A 27514-nucleotide genomic window follows, 5' to 3' on the forward strand; every position below is an offset into this window, starting at 1 on the left:
AGGACGAGACAGGCGGGATCGATACCGGATACTGGAAACCGGAGCAAGATACCAGACAGGACGAGACAGACGGGATCGATACCGGATATTGGAGACTGGAGCAGGATACCGGACAAGACGAGTTGGACGGGGTTGATACCGGCAACTGGAGACTAGAGAGACATACCGGGCAGGACGCAACAGGCGGGATTGATACCGGTTACTGGATACACGAGCAGGATACTGGTCAAATTACAATTCTTTCAAATGCAGGTGTTCGTTGACAGACTGACAAGGAGTGAATGAGAGCACTGAGTTTAAATAGGAGCGAAGTCAATCAGGCAACGAGCAGCAGCTGGCGCCAAACGGGCGGGCCCAAGTGAGGGCAATGGGCAACCATGACAAGACGATTATATAAAAACATGCATTCATTCATTATCTGCACCGCTTATCCCCAGTAGGGTCGCGGGGGTGCTGGAGCCCATCCCAGCCATCTCCGGGCAGTGGGTAGGGGACACCCTGAACTGGCTTCCAGCCAGTCGCAGGGCACACAGGGACAGACAATTCGCTCATTCACACCTAGGGACAATTCGGACCGGCCAATTAACCTGACAAGCATGTTTTTGGAATGTGGTAGGAAACTGGAGTGCCCGGGGGAAACCCACGCAAGCATGGGGAGAACATGCAAACTCCACACAGGAAGGTTCGATCTCATGACCTCAGAGCTGTGTCGCACACGCTCTAACCACTGCGCTGCCATGCTGCCTATATAAAAAAATTATATATATAAAAACAATCCGATTAATTGGATAGCCGATTAGTTCTAAAATTAACCCAGAATAACATGTGGCTACACTGTATTTCTTTACTACTTGTGCTGTGGCTGGAGGCGATACCATACAACGAGACCATAATAATAAAACATCTGATATTGTCTCGAAGCCTTTAATTAATGTAACGATCGCCTTTCTAAAGGGTTACGGGCATCTGTGCGCACGTTTAAACGCATGTGTGTGTGAGCCACCCAGGAGAACCCTATAGAGTGACTAACTTCACTCTTTCTTTTCTTCTCCTCCCCAGCTGTTTCTTCAAACAACCTTTTGATGTGGCAAAATGGAAAGAAAGAGCTAGAGTGTCCATATCAACCCGCGTTTTCTTGACCTTTTCCATCGGTGATTACCTGACCACAGTGAGTGTGCGGTTCCTTCAAATGCTGTTTGTTTTTCCTTGAAAGCGTTAGAGGGCATTTCCTTGTAGGCAGCGCTGGAAAGTCATTTTTGCCCTTTTGCAACAGTTGGTCACGCTTTACTGCACCTGACTGGATCTTTCCAGTCAGACCGACTTAGTCGGGAATTCATTAAACATAGCGCTAACGTTAGAACGCAAGAAACTTTCTTTAATTTCCTGTTCATCCGTGGAAACGTCAAAATGAAATTCAGTTCATAGAAGTTATACGCCGCTTTAAGAATCGGTTTTGGATAGTGTAAAGAAACAGAACAACAAAGTTTACTGGGATCTTCAGAATTGAAAGGCTACTCTCACTCAGACTTGATAATACATAATGTATGGAACTAAATGAACAATTCCTGAAAGGAAGAAAACGCCCAAAAAACATTCCCACATTCGCCATGATTGGTAGACAGTGAGATGTAATGCTGGAATGCTAACTAGCGCTAAGTAAACAAAACATGAAAGGAATAGGAAACAGGGAACAGAATCACATGTGAACAGGACAAAAACTTCAGTGTCATTGAATTAATCTGATGAAATATAATTCTGGAACGCTAACTATCTCTAAATGAACACGACATGAAAATAAGATAAGTCGGAATACTGTTTTTTCTAAATAAACAAAACATGAAAGAATAGGAAACCGGAAACATACTCAGATGTGAGCAGAACAAAAACTTTAGTGTCATGAAATATAATGCTGGAATGCTAACTATCCTTAACAGAACAAAACATGAAAATAAGATAAGTTGGAATGCTAGTTTTTTCTAAATTAAAAAAAAAAACATGAAAGGAAGAGGACACAAGGAACATACTCACGTGTGAACAGAACAAAAACGTCGGTACCATTAAAAGGGTATCATGAAATATAATGCAGACTTGCTGACTACCTCAAAATGAACAAAACATGAAAATAAGACAAGTTGGAATACTTTTTTTTTCTAAATAAACAAAACATGAGAGGAAGAAGATGCAAGGAACATATTCACGTGTGAACAGAACAAAAACTTCAGTGCCATTAAAACAATACCATCAATAACATTGCTGGAATGATAACTACCTCAAAATAAACAAAACATGAAACTAAGGCAACGCAAAATAAGAATACTGACTGTTTTAAATGAACGAAACATGAAAGTAGGAGGAAACAGGGAACATACTCACGTGTGAACAGAACAAAAACCTCTGTGCTTTTTGCATTTTATAATTTATTTATAGCACTCAAGAGTTTATATTTTTAATTTACATTTTATCGTTTTGTATTTTCATGGATTTTGTGCTTTTGTTTGACTTTAAATCGGTTCAGTGTGTCAAAATCAAAAAATGTTTGTATTTTTAAAAAATGGTTAATCTGTGAATATTTTAATCTGTATTTCATATGAAATTACTAATTATTAAATAATCTGGTGCATAATATTTTATTATTATTGATAATATATCACAAAAACCAAAAACATTTTAATCTGAGGAGCCATTTTGGAGATAAAAGTGAGGCTTCTCGAAAAGAGCCGCTATTCCTATGACTAATCTGATAACCCTGTCCTCTTGGAGGCGACAGCCGGGGGCAGTATCGCTTCACATGACAACTCGATGAGGACCGGAGCCACCATCAGTGTCATTTTTACGAACTTATTACATTAAATTCAAACATTTTCAAGCACTTCACTAAAAACTCAACCACTTTCCTGACCTTAAAAACACAGACGGGACAGACGGCATGGATGTGCATGTGTTCAAGCATATTCGAAGATTTCAAGCACCCGTACGAACAATGAACTGAAAGACTATCCAAGTTGATTAGCTGTTTGCTCTTAGTTTAATTTGTTTGACGGGTTTTCCCAATTAATTTCCCTCTTGACAACAGAAACAGCTCGATCATTTGTTTGATTTGGCAAATCCAAACATGAGAGATTTCCAGCGGGGAAAGCTCGGCAAGATAGCGCGAGGAATCGTTTTAATGTGCGTACATTTCGACTATGCTGTCATGTTGTCCTTCGTGACCTCGACGAGTGGGCGCCCCGCCCTCCCTGCGCAAGAAAATAAATAATAAAATGCATGGATGTGCATGTGTTCTTACTGTTACTATGCAACACTTTTCAGAAGCCCCTTCTGGTCACCGATCTTGCTCGTTTCTCACTCTTTCCGTCACCCTGGAGAAAGAAAAAACATGGCGGTGGGGCAGTGGAAATAAGGGGACTGCTGTCTCAAAGAGGAAACAAAATCACATTTTAGATGCAAAAATAAATGCATGGATGTGCATGCCTTCTTGCTGTTATTATGCAACTTTTCTGAAGCTCCTTCTAGTCACCTTGCTTGCTCTTTCCCTCACTCTTTCCTTCACCCAGGAGAAAGAGTGAACGGATAATTATAAAATACATTGATGAGCAAGTGATCTTACGGTTATTATGCAACGTTTTTCAGTGGCCCATTCTGGTCACCGTTCTTGCCCATTCCTCACTCTTTCTTTCATCCTGGAGAAAGTAAAAACAAGGCGGTGGGACAGTGGAAAAAAGGGACTGCTGTCTCAAAGAGAAAACAAAAATTACATTTATAACATTTTATGAGCAAATATAAATGCATGGATGTGCATGCCTGCTTACTGTTATTATGCAACTTTTCTGAAGCTCCTATTAGTCACCTCTTGTGTTCTTTCCCTCGCTCTTTTCTTCCCCGTGGAGAAAGAGGGAATGAATAAATAAACAATGTATGGATGTGCATGTGTTCTTACTGTTACTATGCAACATTTTTCACAGGCCCCTTCTGGTCACCGTTCTTGCTCGTTCCTCGCTCTTTCCTTCACCCTGAGGAGGAAGAAAAAACATGCCGGTGGGGCAGTAGAAATAAGGGGCCGCTGTCTCAAAGAGAAAACAAAAATTATATTTATAACATTTTAGATGCAAAAATAAATGCCTGGATGGGCATGCCGTTTTACTGTTATTATGCATCTTTTCGGAACCCCTTTCTAGTCACCTTTCTTGCTCTTTCCCTCACTTTTTCCTTCACCCTGGAGAAAGAGGGAACGAATAATTAAAAAATACATCTATGAGCATGTGTTCTTAATGTTACTATGCAAGATTTTTCAGAGCCGCCTTACGGTCACCGTTCTTGCCCGTTCCTCACTCTTTTTTCACCCTGGAGAAGAAAATAAACATGGAGGTGGGGCGGTGGAAATAACGGATTGCTGTCTCAAAGAGGAAACACAATTACATTTATAGGTTTTAGCTGCAAAAATAAATAATAATAATAATAATAATATAATAATTTCCTTGTATTGTCATTCTGTGTAACAATGTACACAGAACGAAATGTCGATTGCACCTGACCCGTTGTAGCGAGCCGATGCAGCCGCAGCCAACAGAGGGCGCCGCCGACCACTTTTTAAGTCTTAGGAATGACTCGGCCGGGGCGCGAACCACCGACCTCCCAGTCTCAAAGCGGGCGCCTTACCATCTAGGCTACTGAGCTGGTATGCATGGATGTGCATGACTTCTTACTGTTACTATGCAACATGTGCAACAACTTTTCTGAAGCTCCTTCTAGTCACCTTGCTTGCTCTTTCCCTCACTCTTTCCTTCCCCGAGGAGAAAGAGGTAACAAATCATTAAAAAATGCATGATGCAGATGTTTCCTTACTGTTACTATGCACATTTCGTAGGCTCCACTTCCTCCTATTTATTCCTCAGTCTTTCCTTTAGGGAAGGGGGAAAGCAAATAATGATAGGTGGATATTCTGTGTGTGTGTTTTATCAATGGAAATAAAAGACTACTGTCTCAAAGAGGCAAAAAAAATGTAATTCATTACATTTTAGCTGCAAACATGCATTGATGTACATGTGCTCTCACTGTTATTATGTAACCATGTTCTGAGGCCCCTGCTTACCTTCTCTTGCTTGTTCCTCACTCTTTACTTAACCCTGGAGAAACAGGGGGGACAAAGATATAAAATTATGGCGGGGCAGTGGAGACAAAAAGGCAAATAAAATGTAATTTATAACAAAAACATTAGTTCTGTTTCCTCATGTTACCATGCTAATTTTTGGAGGCTCCTTCTGGTCATGTCTCTTGCCTTCTCCTCACCCTTTCATTTACCATTTAATAAAGGGAAGTAGAAAATGAAATATGGCTTTAGAGCAGAGAAAACAACAATCTGTTGTCTCAAAGAGGCAAAAAAAAAACATTTTTTATAACATTGTAGGTCAACATAAAAATGAAAATACATGGGTGTGCTTACTGTAACCATACAACTTTTCGGAGACCCTTTCTAGTCCCCGCTCTTGTTTGTTCATCACCCTTTCCTTTACTCTGTAGGAAGAGGGAGGAGAAAGAAAAATATGGTGATGGGGCAGTGGAAATAGCAGACTACTGTCTCAAAGACGCAAAAATAAACCACAACTATATTGTTTTATCTAAAACGTTGGTCACCTTCTCTTGCTTGTTTCTCACTCTTTCCTTCTCACGAGAGAAAGGGTGAGAGGAAGGGCGAAAAAAGCATGGATGTGGAGGTTTTTCTTTTACTGTTATAATGCAGCCCCTAGTGGTCACCTCTCTTGCTTGTCCCTCACTCTCTCTTTCACCTTGGAGAAAGCAGGAGGGAGAAAAGAAAAGAATGGGATTTGGATGTTTTTTACAGTCTCTATGCATCACTTTTCAGAAGCTCCTACTTGTCATTTCTCTTGTTTGTTCCTCACTCTCTCCTTTACTCTAGAGAAAAATGGAAAGAGAGAGAAACTTCATGGATGGGGTTGTGTTCTTGCTGTCACCATGCAAAACCTTTCAGGAACCTCTTTCAGTTACCTCTTGCTTGTTCTTCACTCTTTTCATCACTCTGGATAAAGAGGGAGGGCATCAAAGGCATGGATGTGGATCTTTTTTACTGTTACTATGCATCACTTGTGAGAGACTTTTGCAGAAAATCATTCTCGATCATTCTTCATTCTCTCCTGGAGAAAGAAGGAACGAGAAAGAAAATACATGGATGTGGATGTGTTACAATGCATCTCTTTTCAGAGGTCCCGCCTGGTTACCTCTCTTGTTTGTTCCTCACTCTTTCTTTCACCCTGGAGAAAGAGGGAGGGCAAAAAATGTATGGATGTGGATCATTTTTACTGTTATTATGCCTCACTTTTGGGAGACCAAGGCTGAAAATCCTTCTTGCTCATTTTTCACTCTGGAGAAAGGAGGAGGGAGAATGAAAATTCATAGATGTGGATGTGATCTTACAGTTACTATGCATCTCTTTTCAGATGTCCCTTCTGGTCACCTCTCTTGCTTGTTCCTCACTTTTTGCTTCACCCCGGTGACTGGAAGCAAACATGTATAATTTCTGGTGCAAAGAAATGCATGGATGTGCATCGTTTCTCACTCTTTCCTTCGTCCTTGAGAAAGAGGGAGGGAGAAAGTACAAAATGATAGCGGGGCAGTAAATATAACAGGCTGTTTTGTCGAATGGGCAAAAAAAATATTATTACATTATAGGTGAAAAAAAACATTAAATGCAAGGTTCTTATTGTTACTATGCATCACTTTTGGAGGCCCCTTTTGGTCACCTCTTTTGCTTGTTTCTCACTCTTTCCTTCAGGATGGGAGAAAGAAAAAATAGGAGGTGGATATTCTGTGTGTGTGTGTTGGGTGGGAGGGCAGTGGAAATAACAGACTGCTGTCTCAAAAAGCCAGAAAGAAAATGACATTTTAAACAATTTAAGTGCAAAGAAAAATCCCTCTATATCTATTACAAGCACTTTACTGATGAGCTAGAAGTAGTGCAATATAATAACAGAAAGAAAGAAAGAAAGAAAGAAAGAAAGAAAGAAAGAAAGACAGACAGACAGAAAAAATGTAAGAATGAAAGAATGAAAGAAAGAAGGACAGAAAGAAAGAACAAAAGAAAGAATGAAAGAAAGCGAGAACAAAAGACAGAAAGAAAGAAAGCCAGAAAAAAATGTAAGAATGAAAGAATGTAAGAATGAAAGAAAGAAAGAAAGAAAGAAAGAACAAAAGAAAGAAAAAAGAAAGAAAGAAATAGAAAGAAAGAGAAAGAAAGAAAGAAAGACAGAAAGAAAAACAGAAAGACAGAGACAAAGATTAAAAGAAGGAAAGAAAGAGGTAGTGAAATGGAGAAAGAAATGGAGAAAGAAATGGAGAAAGAGCGGGAGACAGAGTGAAGGAGTGAAAGGAGAAAGAGACAGAGTGAAGGAAAGAGCGAAAGAGAAAAACAAAGAAGGAAAGGAAGCAAGAGAACAAGAGAGAGGGAAAGAGAGAGAGATAAGAAAGTGAGAAAAAAGAGAAAAACAACAAGAAAAAGAGAAAAATAAAGAGAGGGAGAACAAAATAGTACGATAGACATAAAGATATAGAGACAGAAAGATCGACTAAACGATAGAGAAGGGAACGAAAGAAAAGAGAGAGAAAGAGAGAGAGAAAGTAACACATCTAAAGTTGTTTGCGAGTGACACCCGTCTTTATTAACATCAAGTAGAAATATTTAAATGTTTACTTCATGTTCTCGGTGGCCCTTGATTAAAACCCTTGGCTGGCCCGATCTGGCCCACGGGCCGCATGCTTGATACCCCTGTTGATACCCTGTGATAGAGGAAAGAAAACAAGAGAAAAACACACACACGACGGAATCTATTTTTTTCAACTTTAGCAAAGAGAGAGAGAGGGAGGAGAGTCAAGAGAGAAGGGAGGGTGGGAGAGAAAGAGAGAGAGCTCGCGCGCCCGTGAGTGTGTGTGTGTTTTTATGAATGAAGTGAGTCACTGGCGATGTGTCATAGGCCCGACGTCTTTATAAAGGAAGTTTTAAACAAGCCTAAACACTTCACTTGAGCGCAAAAAATTGGACATACCGCATCCTCCTCTCCTCCCTCTCTCCTCTTCCTTTCTTTCGTTTCTGTCCAAGTGCTCCCTTTTTATGTTTTTACCTTCCAGAAAGATCATCACAAACTTTGATCTAAACTTATTAAAAAAAAAAACAAGAACGAGAGATATATTTAATTTTAACTATATTTTTAAACCACCCCTCACAATTTCGCTTGGCATCATTTTGCTCCTCATCTTGACTGAAAAGGCGCCAAAACAAGGAGAAAACCGGAGCACGTGACACGGAGTGCCTGTTGATTTCTGATTGTTTTTTTTGATATTTATTTATTTATTGGTTCATCCACCTGCTGATTGGATTCGATATGAAACGTAAGTAAAATTGTGATTTTTTTCAAATTATTTTTTAATAATGTCCTTTAAGTTGCAGTTTAAGAAGTCGACATATTTAAATGGTGAAAAGGAATTTCAGATTTGGATGCGGCAAATCCATATATCGCTAAAAATCATGTAACATTGAGCACAAACTGAATTCATAATTCATTAGAAAAATGTATTATTCTACAATATTTAGTTCATGCAAACCGTTAATACATTTTATACGGAGCAACAATAAAGTCAAATTATCTCTGACAAAATGCAAATGATCAATTAATCAATGCTATAAATAAACCATCAAACGAAGAAAGTTTGAACTATTTCACCAATTTAGACCGAAAATACAAAGAACCTCTGAAAAACATACAAAATGAATAAATAAAATGTGTAGTTATCATTCAAATGAGATCAAATCTGGTTCCTTTTCTGCTTTGACCTGTTACTTTTTTGTCCTATGTTTTGTTCTCTATCTTTTCTAGAGCGGGCTCAGAAATTAGCGGCTCTGGAGCTGTGTGTGGCCTTTTGGCGCTCCTTAGTGGCTCTCTGACCCTTTTTCAGTTTGATAATAGAAAAATATATGGTTTCTTTAGGAGGACAAACATGACACAAATATTCTTAACATATACACAGTATATATTAATTGATTTCTTTATTGAATTGATTCCTTTTAACATTTTGGGGTGCCAACCCCAGCTCTGGACACAGAGAAGACACCACGCATATTGAACATTGACGTACGCCTTCAAAAGGAAAACTGGTGATGATTGGTGGGGCTCCAGTTGTTCACTTCAAAGAGCCATCTCATTGAACAGTTACGTTCTCGATCGATAGATCACTTTCCCGTAGAACTTCAATAGAAAAAGCGTCTCGCAGGGAGCCGGCTCTTTATCGGTAAGGAGCCGGCTGCCAAAATTCACGTCAGAGAGTCAGCTCCTCGAGCTGTTACGTCCGCGAATGATACATCACGATAACTTACACTTTTATTCGAAAAAGTGTCTCGCAGGGAGCCTGCTCATTATTGGTAGGGAGCTAGATTCCGCTGTTCACTTCAAAGAACTGGTTCATAGAGCGGTTACGTTCGCAAACACATCACTATCACGTGTGCCTCAAGGGAAAAAGTGAATGGTAGGGAACTGGCTCATTATTTGTAGGGAGCTGGCGCCCGGTGTTCACTTCAAAGAGCCGGCTCACTGAGTAGTTAAGTTCGCGATCAACACATCACTATCACGTATGAGTTCAATAGAAAAAGCATCTCGCAGGGAGTCGGCTCTTTATCGGTAAGGAGCCGGCTCCCAAAATTCACATCAGAGAGCCAGCTCATAGAGTAGTAATGTTCGAAAACGACATATCCCTATAACTTACGCCTTTAATAGAAAAAGTGCCTCGCAGGGAGTGGGATCATTATCGGTTGGGAGCTGGGTTCCGCTGTTCACTTCAAATAACTAGTTCATAGAGCTGTTATGTTCAAGAACGACACGTCACTATCACGTGTGCCTCAGTAGAAAAACTGTATTATAGGGAGCTGGCTCATTATTGGTGGGGAGCTGACGCCCGGTGTTCACTTCAAAGAGCCGGCTCATTGAGCAGTTACGTTCTCTATCGACAGATCACTTTCACGTACGACTTTAATAGAAAAAGCATCTCACAGGGAGCCGGCTTTTTATCAGCAAGGAGCCGGCTCCCAAAATTCACGTCAAAGAGCCAGCTCATAGAGCAGTTAGGTTTGCGAACGACACATCACTATAACTTACGCCTACAATAGAAAAAGTGCCTCGCAGGGAGCCGGCTCATCATCGGTAGGGAGCTGGCTTCCCTTGTTCACTCAAAGAGCCGGCTTGTAGAGCCATTGCGTTCGTGAACGACGCGTGGCTACTGTACTGGTTCCAGTTTGTGAGTTGTGTTATTTTGTCTGTAAATGGTTGCGGCTCACCCGTAATTATCAAGTTCCAATCCCCCCGCCAGTCTTATTTGAACATGAAAGGCGAAAAAAATGAAATGAATGCGCTCACTGTTGGCAATTTCAAGACGCGCATCGTTTTGAGTCGCAGGTGCGACAATCGGTCGCATTCATCCCCGAGCGGCTTTAGTGATGCCGATCCGTTTCATGAGGTGCCAGTGAAAACACGGATCTGTCATCGGGTTGCCAAGTTCTGCAGCTATTGTTTATGTTGTGGTGCAATATCTTGCGCGAGGGCGGCCCGAGGTCATGTTCATTTTGGCGCTAATGGCTTCCGTTTTCTATTTTTTCTCTCAGTGTTGCTGGACTCCTCGTCGTCTCTCCTGCTCTCGCTTCTGCTGGCTCAGTTGCCCGTTTTTACCTCGGCATCGCCGCTGCCCCAGCGGAGGACCACCGACATGGACAAGCTCTCCAACCAGACTAAAAACCTCATGAAACTCACTCAGGAACTGCTGGTGAGAACCGATTAAACGTAGGCCCGGGGTGCCAGGATACGTACCCTGGAGTTGTCTCAGAGAGAGCTTTGCTAGAAAATGTTCTGGACCTGTTTACATTTTAGCTGTCGAAGATAAAAAACGCATTTTGCGAAACCCAAATTGGCCATAAATTTAAAAGTGCACCTTATCTGCTGCACCTTATAGGCCGCATTATAGAGTGGATACGATTACAAATACATAAAGCATTTGTACATTAGTGTTACTACTCAAAGTATTACTGTATACTACCGTATTTGTGCAATGATTGGTCAAACGAATAGCAGGGTATGCAACGGGAATTGAACCCAGTTCATGCCAGATGGAGCCCCAATACTTAACCAATAGGCTGTCCATTGATACAAATTACAGATAAAAAGGCATTCGATTTTATCTCACAATCACACTGTTTTACTTACAGAGCCAGAAACGTACGTTCAAGAATAGAGAAAACAGAAAGTTGTCCTGCAAGATATAAATAAACACAAATTCATTATCAGATAGACCGAAAAGTAGTTTCCCTTTTTGTGATTTTCTTTCCATTTACTTATACATAACATATAGAACATATATGCAATCATACAAGCTGTTCAACGAGGCCAATAACTTCATAAAGCTCACGGAGGAACTGCTGGTAGGAGTGAGGTGTGCTAATCAAACATAGGGCTGGCAGGGAAGATCTGGTCCCTATGGTAGTTTGAAAAGGACTTATAAGTTTAGCTAGGGAATTTCCTGTACTTTTTTTTCATTTTTTTTTTACTGTGGAAATACAAAAACTAATAATGTAGAGGATAAGAAGGGGAACAGCCACAGAATGATGTCAGTTGGTATTCACGCTGTTGTCCAGGGGCTATTTGTGGACTTCCGTCCGCCTAAAAGCGGCCCAAAGCATAAACCTTAATAAAATTTACAACCATATATGCAATGATGCAAACTAATCAGTGATTATCAAACAAATAGAACTTTGACCATTAAACAAATAACTCAACCCAAACCAAACAAAATAAAAACTCAATTTTCTCGTCTGTGTGAGGGCCCAAACTTAAAATCTATCACCTGAATGAATGATTGCCAAGTAACCACTGTAAAATTAGCAATGTTTGACGAATTGCTTGTGTGTTATTTATATAGCCCAAGCAAATATGTAGGCCGTTGTACTAATTATGAAACGACCGACGGATCACCACCTTATCGTGGTGGGGCACTTTGCGCGTCTCCATGACCCCTAGAGCTATGTCGGCGGGAGTCTCGTACTCCTGGTAGGGTTACCCAAGCCGAACAGGTCGAAGGGTAGAGTTCAGACTAAGAGTGATCCTAAAAGCTGGTGGCGGCACGCTTTGAGGCGGTTTCCCACAGACCTGGATCCCGTTAGCCGCCTGCAGTTGTAGAAAGATGCTGGTCGTCTAGGGTCTCCCTTGCCACTGGAACCATCTTCTTTACAATCAAGATAGTGGCGTTGGGGAAAGCGCACCCCTTACGCCACTTTAAAAACCATCATTGCGCAGGTATCCTCTTTTACCTGAGTCTCCGACCACAATCCAGGATCGGACTGTTCAAACATCAGCAGACTCACAAATAAAAGAAGATGGTCATCATCGAATCGATGGACAACCCCAACAACATGAAACGACAAAAAACAATTTATTTGTAGAACCGTCTTTAAAAAAAAAAAGACACAAAAAGTGTCAAATGTAACATCGCTAGTTTTTGCTGTGGATAGATATTGTAATTGAGATCATTATTTTACTTGATAACAGCATCAGAAAACATATGAATGTAAACATGAGTAAAATATTATATCGCATTGACATTGTCTTTTAACAGAAGAAGACAGTGCCACCTACTGGCATGGCAAGCATACTACAGCATACCAAAGCATTCCAGTTGTTGCCCGTTTCTTTCCTTAATGGTTACCGATGAAATAACACTCGCTAACGACCTTATAGCATTATTTAAAGAGCTAATGTTATCTTAAAATGTGGACTATAATGTCAGCGCCACAAACTGGCCTGGCATGCACACTACAGCATATGTAAGCATTCCTTTTCTCGCTCATTTTTTTCTGTATAGTCATCAACGACGGAGATATTCCCTAACTGTTGCACCAGCGCTTTATGACTTAATAGAATCAACTAAAGCGCTAATGTTGTCATCAAGTGTCTACTATATGGACAGTGCCTACTACTGGTCTGGCATGCATACTACAGCATATTAAACTATTCCTGTTCTTGCCCGTTTTTTTTCACGGATAATGCTTGCTGACAGTTGCACCAGCGCTTAACGACCTAATAGCATTAATTAAAACACTAATGTTATCTGTTCTGGTCCTTTTTAACATGTTGGTGAGCTCAGCTATTACGTCAGACTCTAGTCAGACTTTAATCCTCTTTTACCGACGACTAACTGGCCAGAGCCCACGTGCGAGCTTAGATTTGACTGACTGACCTCACTTATTTTTTAACCTGGATCGAAAGCTGACTCAGCAACCTTATATCATCGAAAAAGGGAATAAGGCTAGAAGAGTAGATAACAATAAAAGAATAAATAAAAGGAAATTATGCCAAGGCATTTCTCGCCCGCAGCGCTACTCAACATACCGATGGTGAAACGACAACAGACAATTCTGTACACGATGAAATTATGTTTGTGGCAAAAGTGCAATTGGCGGTGAGGAAGCTGCCATTTTTCCCGCCACTAAACGGCATTGCACCGACACGTCTGGTTAAGCGCGTCTATTTTGCTGGCATAGGAGCGGCTCGGAAAAATCAGACGCGAGGACTGAGCCCGAAGCCCAGCTGGCGTTTTATAACAGTCGGAAATAATAAGCCCATCTTTTGCTGTTTCACATGACGGATCCAAATTCTATTTTTGCATTACGCAAAACTTTGGAGTATTTATAGCCTCATACTACCTCTAGTCTTGATTAGCATAATAACCAGATGATACTTTTTTTGTAGTATTTGAGCCGTACTGGTTATGCAATGGTGAAGCTAGTTTATGGATTAAGTTTGTATTAAGTGCAAATTGCCCCAGTGACAATAACTGAACGGAATATATATATCATTTAAATTGACCAATAATACTTTGAAGGATGGGCATACCTGCTGAACAAACAAAGAATTGCTGGTCTGGAAATTGAAGTGTGTCACAACATGTCTGGAAATTGAACTTCAAAATATGTATAGGTGGCCAAGAAGATGCCTGTTACAAATGGAACACCATTAACAAATCAACCTCCAAAGGGTGCCCTAACAGCTAATTGTGTAATATATTGTGACCCATGATGTACGTAAAAATGTTTAATTGTTTTTGAAAAACATTATACAGTATATTTAAATAACATGCAAAAACACAAGTGTTAACTTACATTTTCTTAAAAGACTGGTAGGTTTAGAAATTTGAAAATATTTGGTCACAATGTTATTGCTTAAGGAAGCCTGAGTGGTGCTTTTAAGCGACTTACCTTCAACAACTCAGCCTACAACAGTCGGTGAGTCCCGTGATTCCGGCATTTAGCGGTTTTCCCACTGTTTCCTTCTCTAGCCACTCATGTTATCTATTTGGCTTCAGGCAACAGCTCGCAGTTAGCCTCCATTGTTATAGCTGCTCTGTATAACTCGAACACGTTTTGGCCTTCAATGTCACTTGCCTTCCATAGCTGGTCATCTACTTGAACATCACTTAGTTATGTTATCCTTTATGAAGCTAGCCACTTACACCAGCTCTGACCAACTCCAACTATTGGCTCTTTTCAGCCGCTCCGTGTTTATCCAGCTCATTCAGTCTCTTGTTGTTGCTGGCAGGGATTATCAACCGCTATCAGGTCCTATTACTGATGGAAATTGCTCAAGCAAAAAAATATGGAAATAGGCTTTCGAAATTGACCAAGCGGTATCATTTGGCAGCACGGCGGAGGAGTGGTTAAGCATCTGCGGCATAGTTTTAAGGTCATGGGATCCAATCCAGCTACCAACCTTCCTGTGCGGAGTTTGCATGGTCTCCCTGTGTTTCTATGGGTTTACTCCAGGCACTCCGGTTTCCTTCCACATTCCAAAAACATGCATGGCTGGTTAAATGGCTGGTCCAAATCGTCCCTAGGTCTGACTGAGCGAGTGAGTTGTCTGTCTGTGTGCCCTGCGCCTGGCTGGCAACCAGTTCAGGGTGTCCCATGCCCACTGGCCAAAAATAGCTGGGATTGGCTCCAGCACCCCAGTGACCCTCCTGAGGATAAGCGGTGCAGTTAATAGATGAATGGGTGGTATCCTTTGGGCTTCAGTAGTGTGTCTTCTTTGAATGCAAATGCTTCAATGCCATAAACTACAATGACCTCTAGTGTGGAATTATTACACGCTGTCACTTTAACAATGCAGCTTTTTAGTGCCCTAGCAGTGATGAGTTCAGTTTATTTAATTTGTTTATTTTAGTCTTTGAAAGATATAAAGTTTAAGGAAGTAAAAACATGTGGTATTTATCCTAATCAACACAATTGAATGGCAAATCAAGATATGTAACTACATATCATTACACAAAATATCAAATGAAAGCACACATAAGGTTTTTAGCAATTGCATTTTAAGCATACTGTGCTTGAAAACTTATCTATTTCCGTGAATATCTCATGTTACTAGGGTAGATTATATCATGGCGCATTTTATGTATTTACGAAATGTTATTCTTACTTTGCAAAAGTAATCGGCTTATAATCAGTTGCGCCTTACCCTCCAGTTTTCACAGTAGTTTGTGTGTAGCGCAAGTGTTCTAAAAGCGTGCGCGCCTTTGAGGCTATCGCTGTCGCCGTCGTCTAACTTGCGGCCGAGCTCTGAAAAAAAAACACGCACACATCAAGGCGCATCGGGGACAGTATTTGACAGTGTTCAGTAACATACAAGACCTCTTTTTTTTCTCATTGTGCGGAATTTTCGCTAAATAGGGGGACGCCGTTCGGAAAGATAAATAGAATAGGAATCCGTGGAAAGTCCCGGTCGAGGGCAGCAATGAAAGTGATGCTTTTAAAAGGGGAGCTGGAGCGTATACGTATGAGTTTATATAAGTTTTCGCGACAAAAACACAAGTGTAGCCGTGCGTGTCTGCATTTTTGCGGCTCCTCTGCGTGTGTACGCTAGCCTTGCAAAAGTACTGGACCCCCGATAACTTTTTGACATATTGCCATATTTCAGGCTTTAAACTTATAGATAAAAATAAATACATATTTTCTTTGTATCACATATTTTCCAAGTGAGACAATCGTTATAAGAAACCAAATTTCATCAACATGTTTTATTGTGCTAACAGATAAAAAAAAATCAGAAATGTTAAGTTAATACTTTGCACAATCTCCTTTGGCTGTGATCACACCCACAAGTGTTTTGGGTATGTCTCTATATGTTTTGCACTCGAAACAGAAACATTTGCCCATTCTTCCCTAAAAACAGCTCAAATTTCTTAAGGTTTGATGGTGTCACTCTTTTGTGCACAGCATTTTTCAGATCTTTCCACAAAGGCACTATATGAATAAGGTCTGGACTTTGGCTTGGCAATTCTATCCATCTATCTATATTCCCTGGTCATATCCCTCAAGAGGGGTGACCGACAGCAAGACAAACACATACAAAAATAAAGAAAATTAAAAAAGGGAAAAAGTAGCAAAAACACACACAAAATTTTTGGGGACCATGGCCAATCCAAAATGCCCAAACACCCAAACAAGTTAAGCCATTCTAACACCTTTATATTATTAGTTTTAAACCATTGCTTTGTGCTTAGGATCATTGTCCTGTTGGAAGGTGAACCAGCGCCCCATTCTCAGGTCTCTTGCAGACTCCAACAGATTTTATGCCCAAATCACCCTGTTTTTGTCTCCTTCCATCGTCCAATCAACTAGTCCCTAATGAAGAAAAGCAACCCGAAAGCATGATGCTGCCACATCCATATTTGAAAGTGGGGATGGTGTTTTCAGGGTGAGGTGCAGTGTTACATTTTGTGTTCAGCCCAAAATGGTCAACTTTGGTCTCATCTGAACAGAGCACCTTATTCCAGACGTTTTGTGTGTCTCCCATGTAGCTTCCTGCAAATGCCAATCACTATTCTTTCAGGAAGTGCTTTCTTCGTGGCACTCTTCCATAAAGGGCAGATAAATGCAGAGTGCGACTAATAGTTGTCTAATGCACAGATTGTCCCACCTCAGCTGTGTATGCCGGCAGGCCATCCAATGTGACCATTGGTCCCTTGGTTTCTTATTTGATTAGTTCTCTTCATGTTTGGGCCGAAAGTTTAGAAGGACAGCCAGGTCTTGGTATGTTCACACAGGTTTTAGGCTCTTTCCTTACTCATATTATTGCTCGCACAGTGCTCTGAGAGATTTGTGAATGTTGCAAAATCCTCTTGTATCCCAATCCTGCTTTGATCTTTGCTACAACCTTATCCTGGACCAGCCTGGTGTTGTCTGTTCTCTGTGTCTGAATGACACAAACGTGCACTCTGTTGGTGTTAGTCACTTAGGTCGACATTGGATCATTCAGAAGTCATAAGGGAACTTCCGGAGTCAGTTGGCTGAGCTGAGAAAACAGGGGGGCAATATTTTTGCAACACCTACTTTTCAGTTTTGTTGTTGTTAATATAGTATAAAATGTTGAAATATTTTGGTTCCACTTAATGATTGTGTCTCACATTTTGTTTATTCTTAGAACATATTTTCGTATTTTAGCTTTAAGCTCGAAGTGGGAAATTTGGCTATGTGACAAAAAGTTGTTTTTTTGGGGAGGAGGGGCAATACTTTTGCTAGGCACTGTAGTTACGGCGGTGTAAGTGTGGTGTTTACAAACATTTTTTGTCGGCAAAGTGACGCGATAAAAATCATGGAAGATTCATCACTGTTTTGTATTCGCAAGACAGAGGCTTAGACGGCGAGTTCAGCTGGGTGAGGTCATGAGGGATAAAGAGGCGAATTAAAAACCGCAAGAAATGATGTGTGCATACGTGTGTACCTGATACGGCCGCAGAGACAAAACATAAGGCAGCGACGTCACAATCCGGCAACTGCAAAACAGGTGAAAGAAACATCAGGCCCACAACATGTTTGCACAGAATCATCTTCCAACACTAATCAACTAAATGTCGTTATGTTCCTCCCCCGGGGAATGACGCATACCTCGTCACTCATTTGAATTCATTAGTGAAGTGAGCACGTCGTCTCTTGCATGGTTTTGTACTGTGGCGCTAACGTCACTTTCAAATTCAGACAAATACAAAAAAAATGCGACTGGAGCTGATGTAAGCCACAGTTCACACTCAAACGGGGCCCCGGGTCACACTCAGCAAGTCTCGTCAAGCCATGTCCCTAAAGTCACACATGCAACAAGCTTTAAAGCGTCAGTGTGTATTTTAAAGATACTCCTTTTTTAATAATACTGTAATGATTGAAATAATCAAAAAACACATATACTATATAATAATTATATGTGTTAAAGACTCATTGGCTTAGGCCGCTTATGCTAGCTACTTGGCTGCAGGCTATGGCTCGCTGCTAGCGTCTATTGTTGGCTGTTCCTGCATTGTCATATGCCTTCCAAAGCTGGTCATGCAAGCAAACATCCTAGAGTCACGTAATTAGGGCATACGCCTCTTTTTTTCTCGATGTTTCCATTTGTAGTAATTCGTGTTAGCCAGCTAACTGTAGGCAACAGCTAGCAGCTATTTCTAGTCAGCTATTCTGTCCTTTTTTGTCATCTGCCTTTTATAGCTGGTCGTGCAAGCAAACATCGCAGAGCCCTAGGATTAAAACCTTTGAGGCTTTATTTTTTTACCTACTGTTTCCTTCTCTGGTAACTCATATTAGCATCTAAGCTCACCGCTAGCCGCTATCGTTAGTTGGCTCCTCCTGCTGAGTCCTTCAGTGTCAGTCGCCTTCCACAGCTGAGTTACTTAATTCATAGTCCACACCTTACAAATTCTGCGTTTTTTAGACAGACTCCAGCTATTTGCTCATTTCAGTCGCTCCAGGTGTATCCATCACATGTAAGTAGGCCTCCAAATTTTGCCAAATGGTTTCCCTCAGGCTTTCAGGCTCCAATAACTACTATTGGAAAATTATTAAAAATTGTCTCTCAACAATGCAGATTTTAGTCCCCTGTTAGTGCTATCTCCATCAATTTTCTGCACTGCTTAACCTCATTAAGGTCACGGGTGTGCTGGAACTTTGCACATGCAAACCAGTAATCAGATTTGAACCCGGACCTCTGAAATGTGGGGCGGTTGCAATAACCACAGTTACCTGTCAGGGCTGCGTTTGTTTAATTTCATTGCATTTAGGTTCTAACTGTGATGTACAGTACTAATGTTTTTCGTGAAAAAGAACAGATTTTTTTTCAAACAAATAGATTTGTTTTTGTTGGAGCTGGATTTCGGTTCAATTTATACTTAAGTGTGATATAGCAGTCGGCCACTAGGTAGCAGAGCTTTTATTTAGTTTGAGATTACACAAATTTGTACTAAGAACAAAACAGGAAGTACTTGTCCTTCTGCTTTTTTTCTGAAAGAGAAATCTACACCTAATTACTTAAGTTAATTTTAAAATATATTACATAGATTTTGGGGCCTTTTTATTGACGTAGCATACTGTTCACACTATAAAGTGCACTGGATTACAAGGCGCACCCTCAAAAACAGTCTTTTGTGGTATATATTTCATATATATGGCCTAGTGAAGCATGGAATTGAAACTCAGTAAAAGCTACGGTTGTATAAAAATCCCGGAAATGAATTATTTATTTCGTAAAACATAAATTAGCATTGTGACTTCTGGTTTAACCACTAAAATTACATTTAACAACAAACAATTTACATGTTAACAACAAGAGGACACTCCAAGTCCATTCTAAATGTTTCTCAAAGGCAGAACAGTTATTTTGTACAAAACGTGACCATAAACAAAAATCGTCATTCAAGTAATAACAATATGTTTCATACTAACGGAGTTATTGCCCAAAGCAACAACAAGAGAATATCCAAAGAGGGTTTAAAAGTTGGTGTTGGAGCTGCCGTCTAAGTTTTGTTCTCTTTGGTTTCCTTTTAGCAACAAACAATTAACATGTTGAGCACAAGAGGGCACTCCAAGGTCCCTCTATGTGTTTCTTAAAGGCAGAACAGTAATCGTATGCAGTATCAGTTAATTGTAATATTGCATTTCCAATGTTATCCAATGTATTTCGTAGAACTAGATTATAAAGCCCACTTTCAAATTTCTGGCCAATTTGAGGTTTTTAGGTGCATCTTACAGACCGGAAAATATGGTACAGTATACTGTAACTTGGTAAGCCATTTTAGTATTTAATATTAAGGAAAAATTGTTGCTCGTACTATCCTTTCAAAAACAAAAAAATCAAAACTATAATTGGTGAGTATTTCGATATCACACATTTAATTAACTCCTTCGGGGGTGAACAAAATACTGCTTGTTCATATATATTGTTGATCGCCCTCTGGCGGCCCGAGCAGGGACTACACCAGAGTAAACCTAGACCTGGATGACAACACGAGCTGTGTAGTTGTGCAGCGGGTACTGCGTCATCAAATCTTTTTATAGCGAGTCTGGAGTTTCCCTTCAGCTTTCTTCACTGCTTTCTCGGTCATAGAGTGCCTTGTTGTGTGCACAAAAACATCCTGTGGGTTCCGGGTCACTTGCTCACATTGTTGACTTTTGGCAGAGCTGGAAAAAGTACTCGCACTGTGTAGAGGTGGGGAGGAAAATGGAGTTTTAGGGTTAAAAAGGTATTTGACTCCTTTATATGAGGGTTCATTATTTAGATGTTAGCTGTCGTAGTATGTGTGGTACTTTTTTGTAACTGGGCACAAAATAGATAAAAATACCACTTTAAAAAATGTAAGACAAGAAAATTGTTTGATGTCACTGCTGTTTCTCTCAATGAAGATCTTTATTTCTTATCTCGAGCATCAACAGCAATCTATAGATAACAGCAGTTGTTTTCAAATGCAAAAGGTTTCAGTATTATTTGATTACACTAACTAAGTGCATTAGACCCCAAGGATATTACATTAATCCATTCCGATGAAAAAAAACTATGGTAATGAATAAATGCATGTAGTCTGAGATAAAAACATTAAAATAAAAAAATGGTACAGAGTAAGTACTAATTGTGTGTATAAGACTTAAAAATAATTATAATATAATATATGATAAATGTTCCTTGCGACAGGCTGGCAACCAGTTTAGGGTGTCCCCTGCCCACGGCCCTAAAACAGCACCCCTGCGACCCTACTAAGGATAAGCACAGAAAACTAATGGATGGATATCACAAATGAACATATATGTAAAAAAAAGGCAATTTACTTTTTACCTCTGGTGTAACGTAACTTAATCTGGTCGAGTAGAGTAGCTGGTGGATGCTAATGAGGGAACAACCCAAACATTAGGTCAATTTGTGTAAAACGACTTGGAAAAAATGGTTAAATCGACCCAAATCTTGATTTGTTCCAGTTGTCACCAAAACATGGCTTACTTTTAACCCTACTGTTATGGGACCGAACTTAGCAAGGGTTGCCATGCATGTGCCTTCTTTGTATGTCTTGATAAATACAACCTTCACTTCAATGGTTATCTTGTGTTTACTTTTTTTCTCCCTGTAGTATCAATGCTTGACCCCATAGCGTATAAATACAGGACAAAAAACACAGTATTTATAACCGACTTTACGAAGTCTTTACGAAGCCCACAGGATTCTGAACTGAATCTAGAAAGAGAAAGGAATTGTGGGAGGTAATCCAGCCTTTAACATATCAGCATTTTCATGATGCCTTAAGGCAAACCAATATCAGACAGGCCTTTTAGAGCCATAACTCAAATGTTTGAATTTTAGAAGCGTTTGTGCAAAAGAAATCGCTGTTGATATCATTTAATGGGGAAAATGCCCTAAAGAGGGATCGAAAAAAACATCTTATTCCACACCTTAAAGTGAAAACGTTATTAGGCTGGGATGCCCTATCTTGGGGATCTGCATATTTCCCACCGCTGACAATTGAGGAGCCCATTGAACTCGTTCTGACCCCGATGGAGAGTGCTATTGTCTGAAAATGGAGGAAATAAACCTTCTCCTGTCAAAGGCGCTCAGGCTTTTCCCCATCAGAGAAACTAGCACAGTTGCGAGCAAGCCACTGAGTATTTTCTTTCTCCTTTTGTCCGCTTAGAGGGAGCATGCCTTCGACTCTGACGTGGAGCCCCACCGCTTCCGCTCCCTTCCAGAAATGAGCAACAGATCAGCCAATGATCTCAACAACCTTGAGGTAATGCCCACGATAATCTGTTTCTTCTGGGGTTGGTGAGCTACACCCATGTTTCGAGTCTAAAGTGTCACGTTTTTATTCCTGCCCCCCTTCCTCCAGTTGAAACCCACGCTCTCCCAGCTGCACGCCGACCTGAAACTGTATGAGCACCACTTTGAGTGGCTCAACAGAGTATCCAAGAAGCACCACCACCCGGCATTGCCCAAGTTGGTGGAAGTCATTAAGGAGATGAAGTCGCTCATCAACCTTGTGCACCGTCAGGTAAAGAGATCTCAGCTACCTTTTCACTCAAGAATGGGGAGGGGGTGCATACAACCTTTTTTTTTTTTTTTTTTTTTTTAAATAACGTGGGTGGGCGTAATGAGCCTATCCCGGCTGACTTATGGCCTTTTTCCGCTTGCTCTGCTTTTGAAAATGTTCCATTGGCAAAAGCCAAAGTCGTCCCCGGCGACTGAAGCTGGCAGAGAGTAGTTGACGCCGCCCTTTGCACCATCTAAAATGTTGACATTTTATTTTGTTTGCATTTGCTTAAAGAAGGCCAACCCCTCAAAAACGACAGCAAAACATTACTTTTGTGAGAGCCATAGCAACTTCTAGGACACTTCTGAAGAACTTCCTTCACTTCAACAAAGTTTCTTCTAAAGAATTTGTCTGACAAAACTTAGTCCAATTTTATACTAATGTGATCGCTTAAAAGTAGATTATTTAAAGACTCCTGGTTGTAAAAAAAAATGAAAACTTACAAAAGAAAATAATATGAACATATGGAGCCTCATCATCTTGGAAGGGAGATTACCTCATGTGCGGTCCCTCCTCAAGGTTTCTCCATTTTCCTGATGTTGAGGTTTTTGAGTGTTTCCTTGCCCTCATCCAAGTTTTAGATCAGGGGATGGTGTCATAATAGTCTGTGGTTTGAGACTCTTGTGATTAAGGGCGTCTCAAATGACGTGAAATAATAAGCTAAAATACGCAAATAATCATATAAACATGCATTTTAAAAAAAATACTCATTGGTTGAGAAATCAGTGTTTATTTTACATGACATGAGCCTCACCTAAAGGGAGTTGATATAATTGTCCGCCATCTTGCTACTATCAGTAACCAATAACATAAAAAAAAGTCTGGGGCTAAAGACTAAGAAGAAAAATAGTGCAATTTGGTTTCTTTGAATTCCCGTACTTTGCTTCCTTCCCTGTCTTTGGTGTCCCTTGTTTTCAGTTGCACTATAATATACAGCGACAGCTGGTGGTCAAATGATACACACTATCCCTTTAAGATCGTGTCTTTTTAAAATAAAGAAGCACTTTAGTGTCTTCCTGTGGTGACCAAGTATTTTACAAAAAGAGCACGAACGAGGTTTTGCTTTCAAAACAACAGAGAACATAGGAAGAAAATTGTGTGGAAAAGAAATAGAACTTTCAATAGGAGCAAAAAGGAGCCGTGTTAAGAACATTTGATATATTATCATTCTTCCTATTCGATTCCTAATTATATGAATTGATTCTGTCAGAATTTCTGTCCTGATACATTTTGTAGAAAATGAAGATTCACAAGCTTTTATCTTGTCGATTATTATTTTTTATATTTACACTCACACACACATTATATATTATATATTATATATATATATATATATATATATATATATTTTTTTTTTTTTTTAATTTTATTTTTTTTTTAATTTTTTTTTTTTTTTTACATTAATTTCTTTTTTTTATAATTTTGATAAAAAAACTTGACTTGTTGCACTGATCAGGACAGTTGAGAATATTTGTAATTAATTTCCACAATTATTGATTAAAATGTAAAAAATAAATAAGTAAGACCTTCACCTATTTTATCTGAAGTTCAATTAATTTTCATCACGAGGTTTGGTCGATGTTTTTGTTCAGGAATATTTTATACATTAATAATAATTGCAGTGAACTGATTTAATTGAATTGAGGGGGGGGGGTCAAAATTAACATTTGTTGTTCAAAATCTGAATTGATTGAAGAAATCGTTGAGAAAATAATATACCCTATAAGGAAACGTTCAATGCAGGATCATCAAAATAATGCAACATATCATGAAAGTCCATTGACATACTATAAGTACCATTCATTTTTGACTCAATTGACAGTGGAAGTGCCAGATGCATCTCTGGGGATATTTTAGCCTGTTTTTTAGCCTGGATACCACACCTAAGCAAACTACTGTACCACAAAATTAAATGAGCAATTAAATAAACCGCATGTAAATAATACATTGCACCAAAACGCCACAAGATAGCGCCAAAGCTATGATTTAATTTTAGAGTGTAAGATGAATGGATGAATGAATGAATGAATGAATGAATGAATGAATGAATGAATGAATGAACGGCCTTTGTTGTCTTTAAAAAAGTGCAATGGAATTTGAGGCCTTCTCTTTTCATTACGAGTAAGAAACAATACAAAAAAGTATGAATGTGCAAAAGGATAAACATGTTAAATATACATATATTGAAACTACTCTATTAATCCCAATTTGTGTGTGGGTTTGTATGTGACTTATAGGCTCCGAAACGGCTGACCAGACTGTCATGAAAATTTACACGGATGGACTTTAGGCCTCCATGAGTGTCTTTACCTAGGTTTCATGTCAAAGCATCCCCAATAAATTCCAACAAAATTGATAAACATCTGCTTTCGTCTGGCCTAGATGGTAAGGCGCCCGCTTTGAGACTGGGAGGTCGGTGGTTCGCGCCCCGGCCGAGTCATTCCTAAGACTTAAAAAGTGGTCGGCGGCGCCCTCTGTTGGCTGCGGCTGCATCGGCTCGCTACAACGGGTCAGGTGCAATCGACATTTCGTTCTGTGTACATTGTTACACAGAATGACAATACAAGGAAATTATTATTATTATTATTATTATCTGCTTTGTGGGCTCTCTACCACCCTCTGTCAGCCAAATTGGGTACTGCAGCCTTTTCCGATCTTCTATCTACCCGGCAATGCTGCGCTGTTTTGCTTGTGAGATGTAACAAGTATGTGCATATTCACAGTGGCTGATGTAGTGAAAGTGTAAAAACGTTTGGGACCTTTGACTAAACCAAGATTTTTCCCATCAGATGCAAAGGGTGGACGCTCCGAAGCTGACTCCCGCCGCCCCATCTCTCCCCCCACACCTTCCCTACCAGTTTGATGTACTGCAGTCCAGCCAGGAGCTTCTCCACCATTTTAAGCTTTTCTGCGACTGGGCCTACCGAGCATTCATCAGTCTCAAACCAAAGATCTCCACCCCTCAATGAGAATTGACTCAGGGATGTCGGGGGAGGGCTCTTTTATGGACGTGCACTGTAGTCAACGGACGGAAAATCCAGTTTCTTTCCATCAGAGCCAGAGGATGCGCTTTATTGCAACTAGGATAACCATCCGCCAGTGTAACTCAAGTGATCATTATTTCCTGAACTCTTACTAGTTCCCGACTATGTTATTTATGTATTTATTTATTTATTGACTCTTAGTAATTTATTTAATGTTATTTATTTGAAGTCTTCGTGCGTCACTCCGCATCTTTTTTTTTTCTATTGACGTGAATTTATTTGACCATCTTTTTCTTGTGTCTCACTGATTTCAAAGGTAGCACTTCCAGAACTTCTTGTTAGTTATGCATGTCTTTCAAATTAGTTACTTTGTACAGTGGACCCCGGGATACGACCTTAATTCATTTGGAGGTGGGGATCGCGAAGTGAAATGATCATGTTATGGGGATAAAATCTTATGGTGATTAGATCCTAACCCCTGTTACCCCAGATAACACCGTTAAAAATAGGATATAGTAAGTACGACTTATGGGTAATATATGTGCATATTTTAAAATAACATTATAAATACATATAAATGATTTTATTTCCTTTAGTGTGGTGACCTAAGCTGGTCAAGTGGCATAGAGGGAGGAGAATACGGTGGATTAAAATTTCAACTGATTTTAACTTCAAGGAGTGTCATGCTGCCGGAACTGTGGATAAGAGGATAGCGTGTCCGCGGCACAATTCTGTGTGGAGTTTGCATGTTCTCCCCCTGCTTGCATGGGTTTCCTCCGGGCACTCCGGTTTCCTCCCACATTCCAAAATCATGCATGTCAGGTTAATTGGCTGGTTTAATTTTTCGCCTGGAATGAGCGAGTGAGTTGTCTGTCTTTATAACCCCTGAAACTGGCTGGCAACCGGTTCAGGGTGTCCCGTGCCCACTGCCTGAAAACAGTTGGGATGGGCTCCACCACCCCCGCGACCCTACTGAGGATAAGCAGTGCAGATAATGGATGGATGGATGGATTGTCATGCTATTTGAAGATTTCCTTACTTAAATCACCTCCTAATCTTTAATAATAGTCCCAGTTGTCGATTGGTTCCAGCAATGCTTTCTGGCAAAGTTGTCGCAACTTGTGTGCCTTCTTCATATTCTTTCATAAACTTTGTTTCTATGGTTCTCGTGCTTCTTGTTCTCTCCAGGCTTTTGGGCTCATTTCTGATAAATACAAGACAAAAAGTACGATTTTTTTATAGCCGACTAAGTCTTTACAAAAAAAAAACACAAAATTTTGAACTGAATCAAGAGACAAAGGCATTGGGGGAGATACTTCAGCCAATAGTATATCATCATTTTCATGATGCCCTGAACCAATAGCAGACCAGCATTTTATACAACATCGACCAATAGCGTACAATGTTATTGGCTACGCGAAATAATGTATAGTTGTTGTATAGTAGGAAAAATTCACAAAGAGGGTCTGAAAAAAAACATCTTATTCTCCACCGTAAAGTGAAAGTGTTGTAAGGCGGGGACACCGTAACTCGGGGGTCTATTGTATTTGTACTTTTATTTTCCTGATTTTTTCACAAACCAGTGCCCTTAAATTAAAAAAAAAAAATCCAAGGTGCCAGTTATGTCATGTAATCCGCAATTGTCCGAAAAGAGGAGGAAGAGGAGTGAATGCTGTTTAGTATCAAGAGTATCTATTTTTGTACCGGCTGCTTCTCACGCTAGGCATGAGGATAAGTCTCTAATGTGGTAAAGTTGTTTGAGTGGGCCCTTTTTTTTGTTGAGCACTGATTCGATTCTTTGCACAAACTTCTCGAATGAATGAGGGGGCTGATTTATAAACAATGCATTTGGGATTTTTTAAAGTTAAACGAAACGCAGAAAAGTCTTAAAATACTATGTATTGCGACACTCTTATTTCATAAAAGTGTACATAATCGTACATGAATGTAAATTGTTGTACAGTGCTTTGTGTATGATGTTGTTTTCTATCATTTAATTTAGGCTCTCAATTTTCTCTTTATTTTTTGTGTTCATTTCTCTTCTAGTATTTGTTACAGTATTTATTTAACTACCTTGGTGGAACTATTTATTCGTGTGCTGC

At 39.9% G+C, this 27514-nt stretch overlaps 1 protein-coding gene and 1 long non-coding RNA gene across 2 annotated transcripts; one reads left to right on the plus strand and one right to left on the minus strand.

Moving 5' to 3' along the window:
* Window positions 1–1066: 1066 nt before the first annotated feature.
* On the plus strand, window positions 1067–25917 carry il11a (interleukin 11a). The gene is made up of 5 exons (XM_088326905.1): window positions 1067–1168; window positions 10658–10815; window positions 22033–22128; window positions 22228–22389; window positions 25218–25917. Coding segments are annotated over exons 1-5 (597 nt in total). The 5' UTR covers window positions 1067–1167; the 3' UTR covers window positions 25398–25917.
* LOC148372255 (uncharacterized) lies at window positions 3271–3837 on the minus strand. The gene is made up of 3 exons (XR_015849531.1): window positions 3810–3837; window positions 3608–3680; window positions 3271–3359 (listed from the first exon to the last, which is right to left on the minus strand). It is a non-coding gene; the product is annotated as an uncharacterized LOC148372255 (long non-coding RNA).
* Window positions 25918–27514: the final 1597 nt, after the last annotated feature.

Source organism: Urocampus carinirostris, chromosome 2, assembly GCF_059441175.1.
Source record: "Urocampus carinirostris isolate Australia breed hairy pipefish chromosome 2, RoL_Ucar_1.0, whole genome shotgun sequence".
Lineage (NCBI taxonomy): Eukaryota > Metazoa > Chordata > Actinopteri > Syngnathiformes > Syngnathidae > Urocampus > Urocampus carinirostris.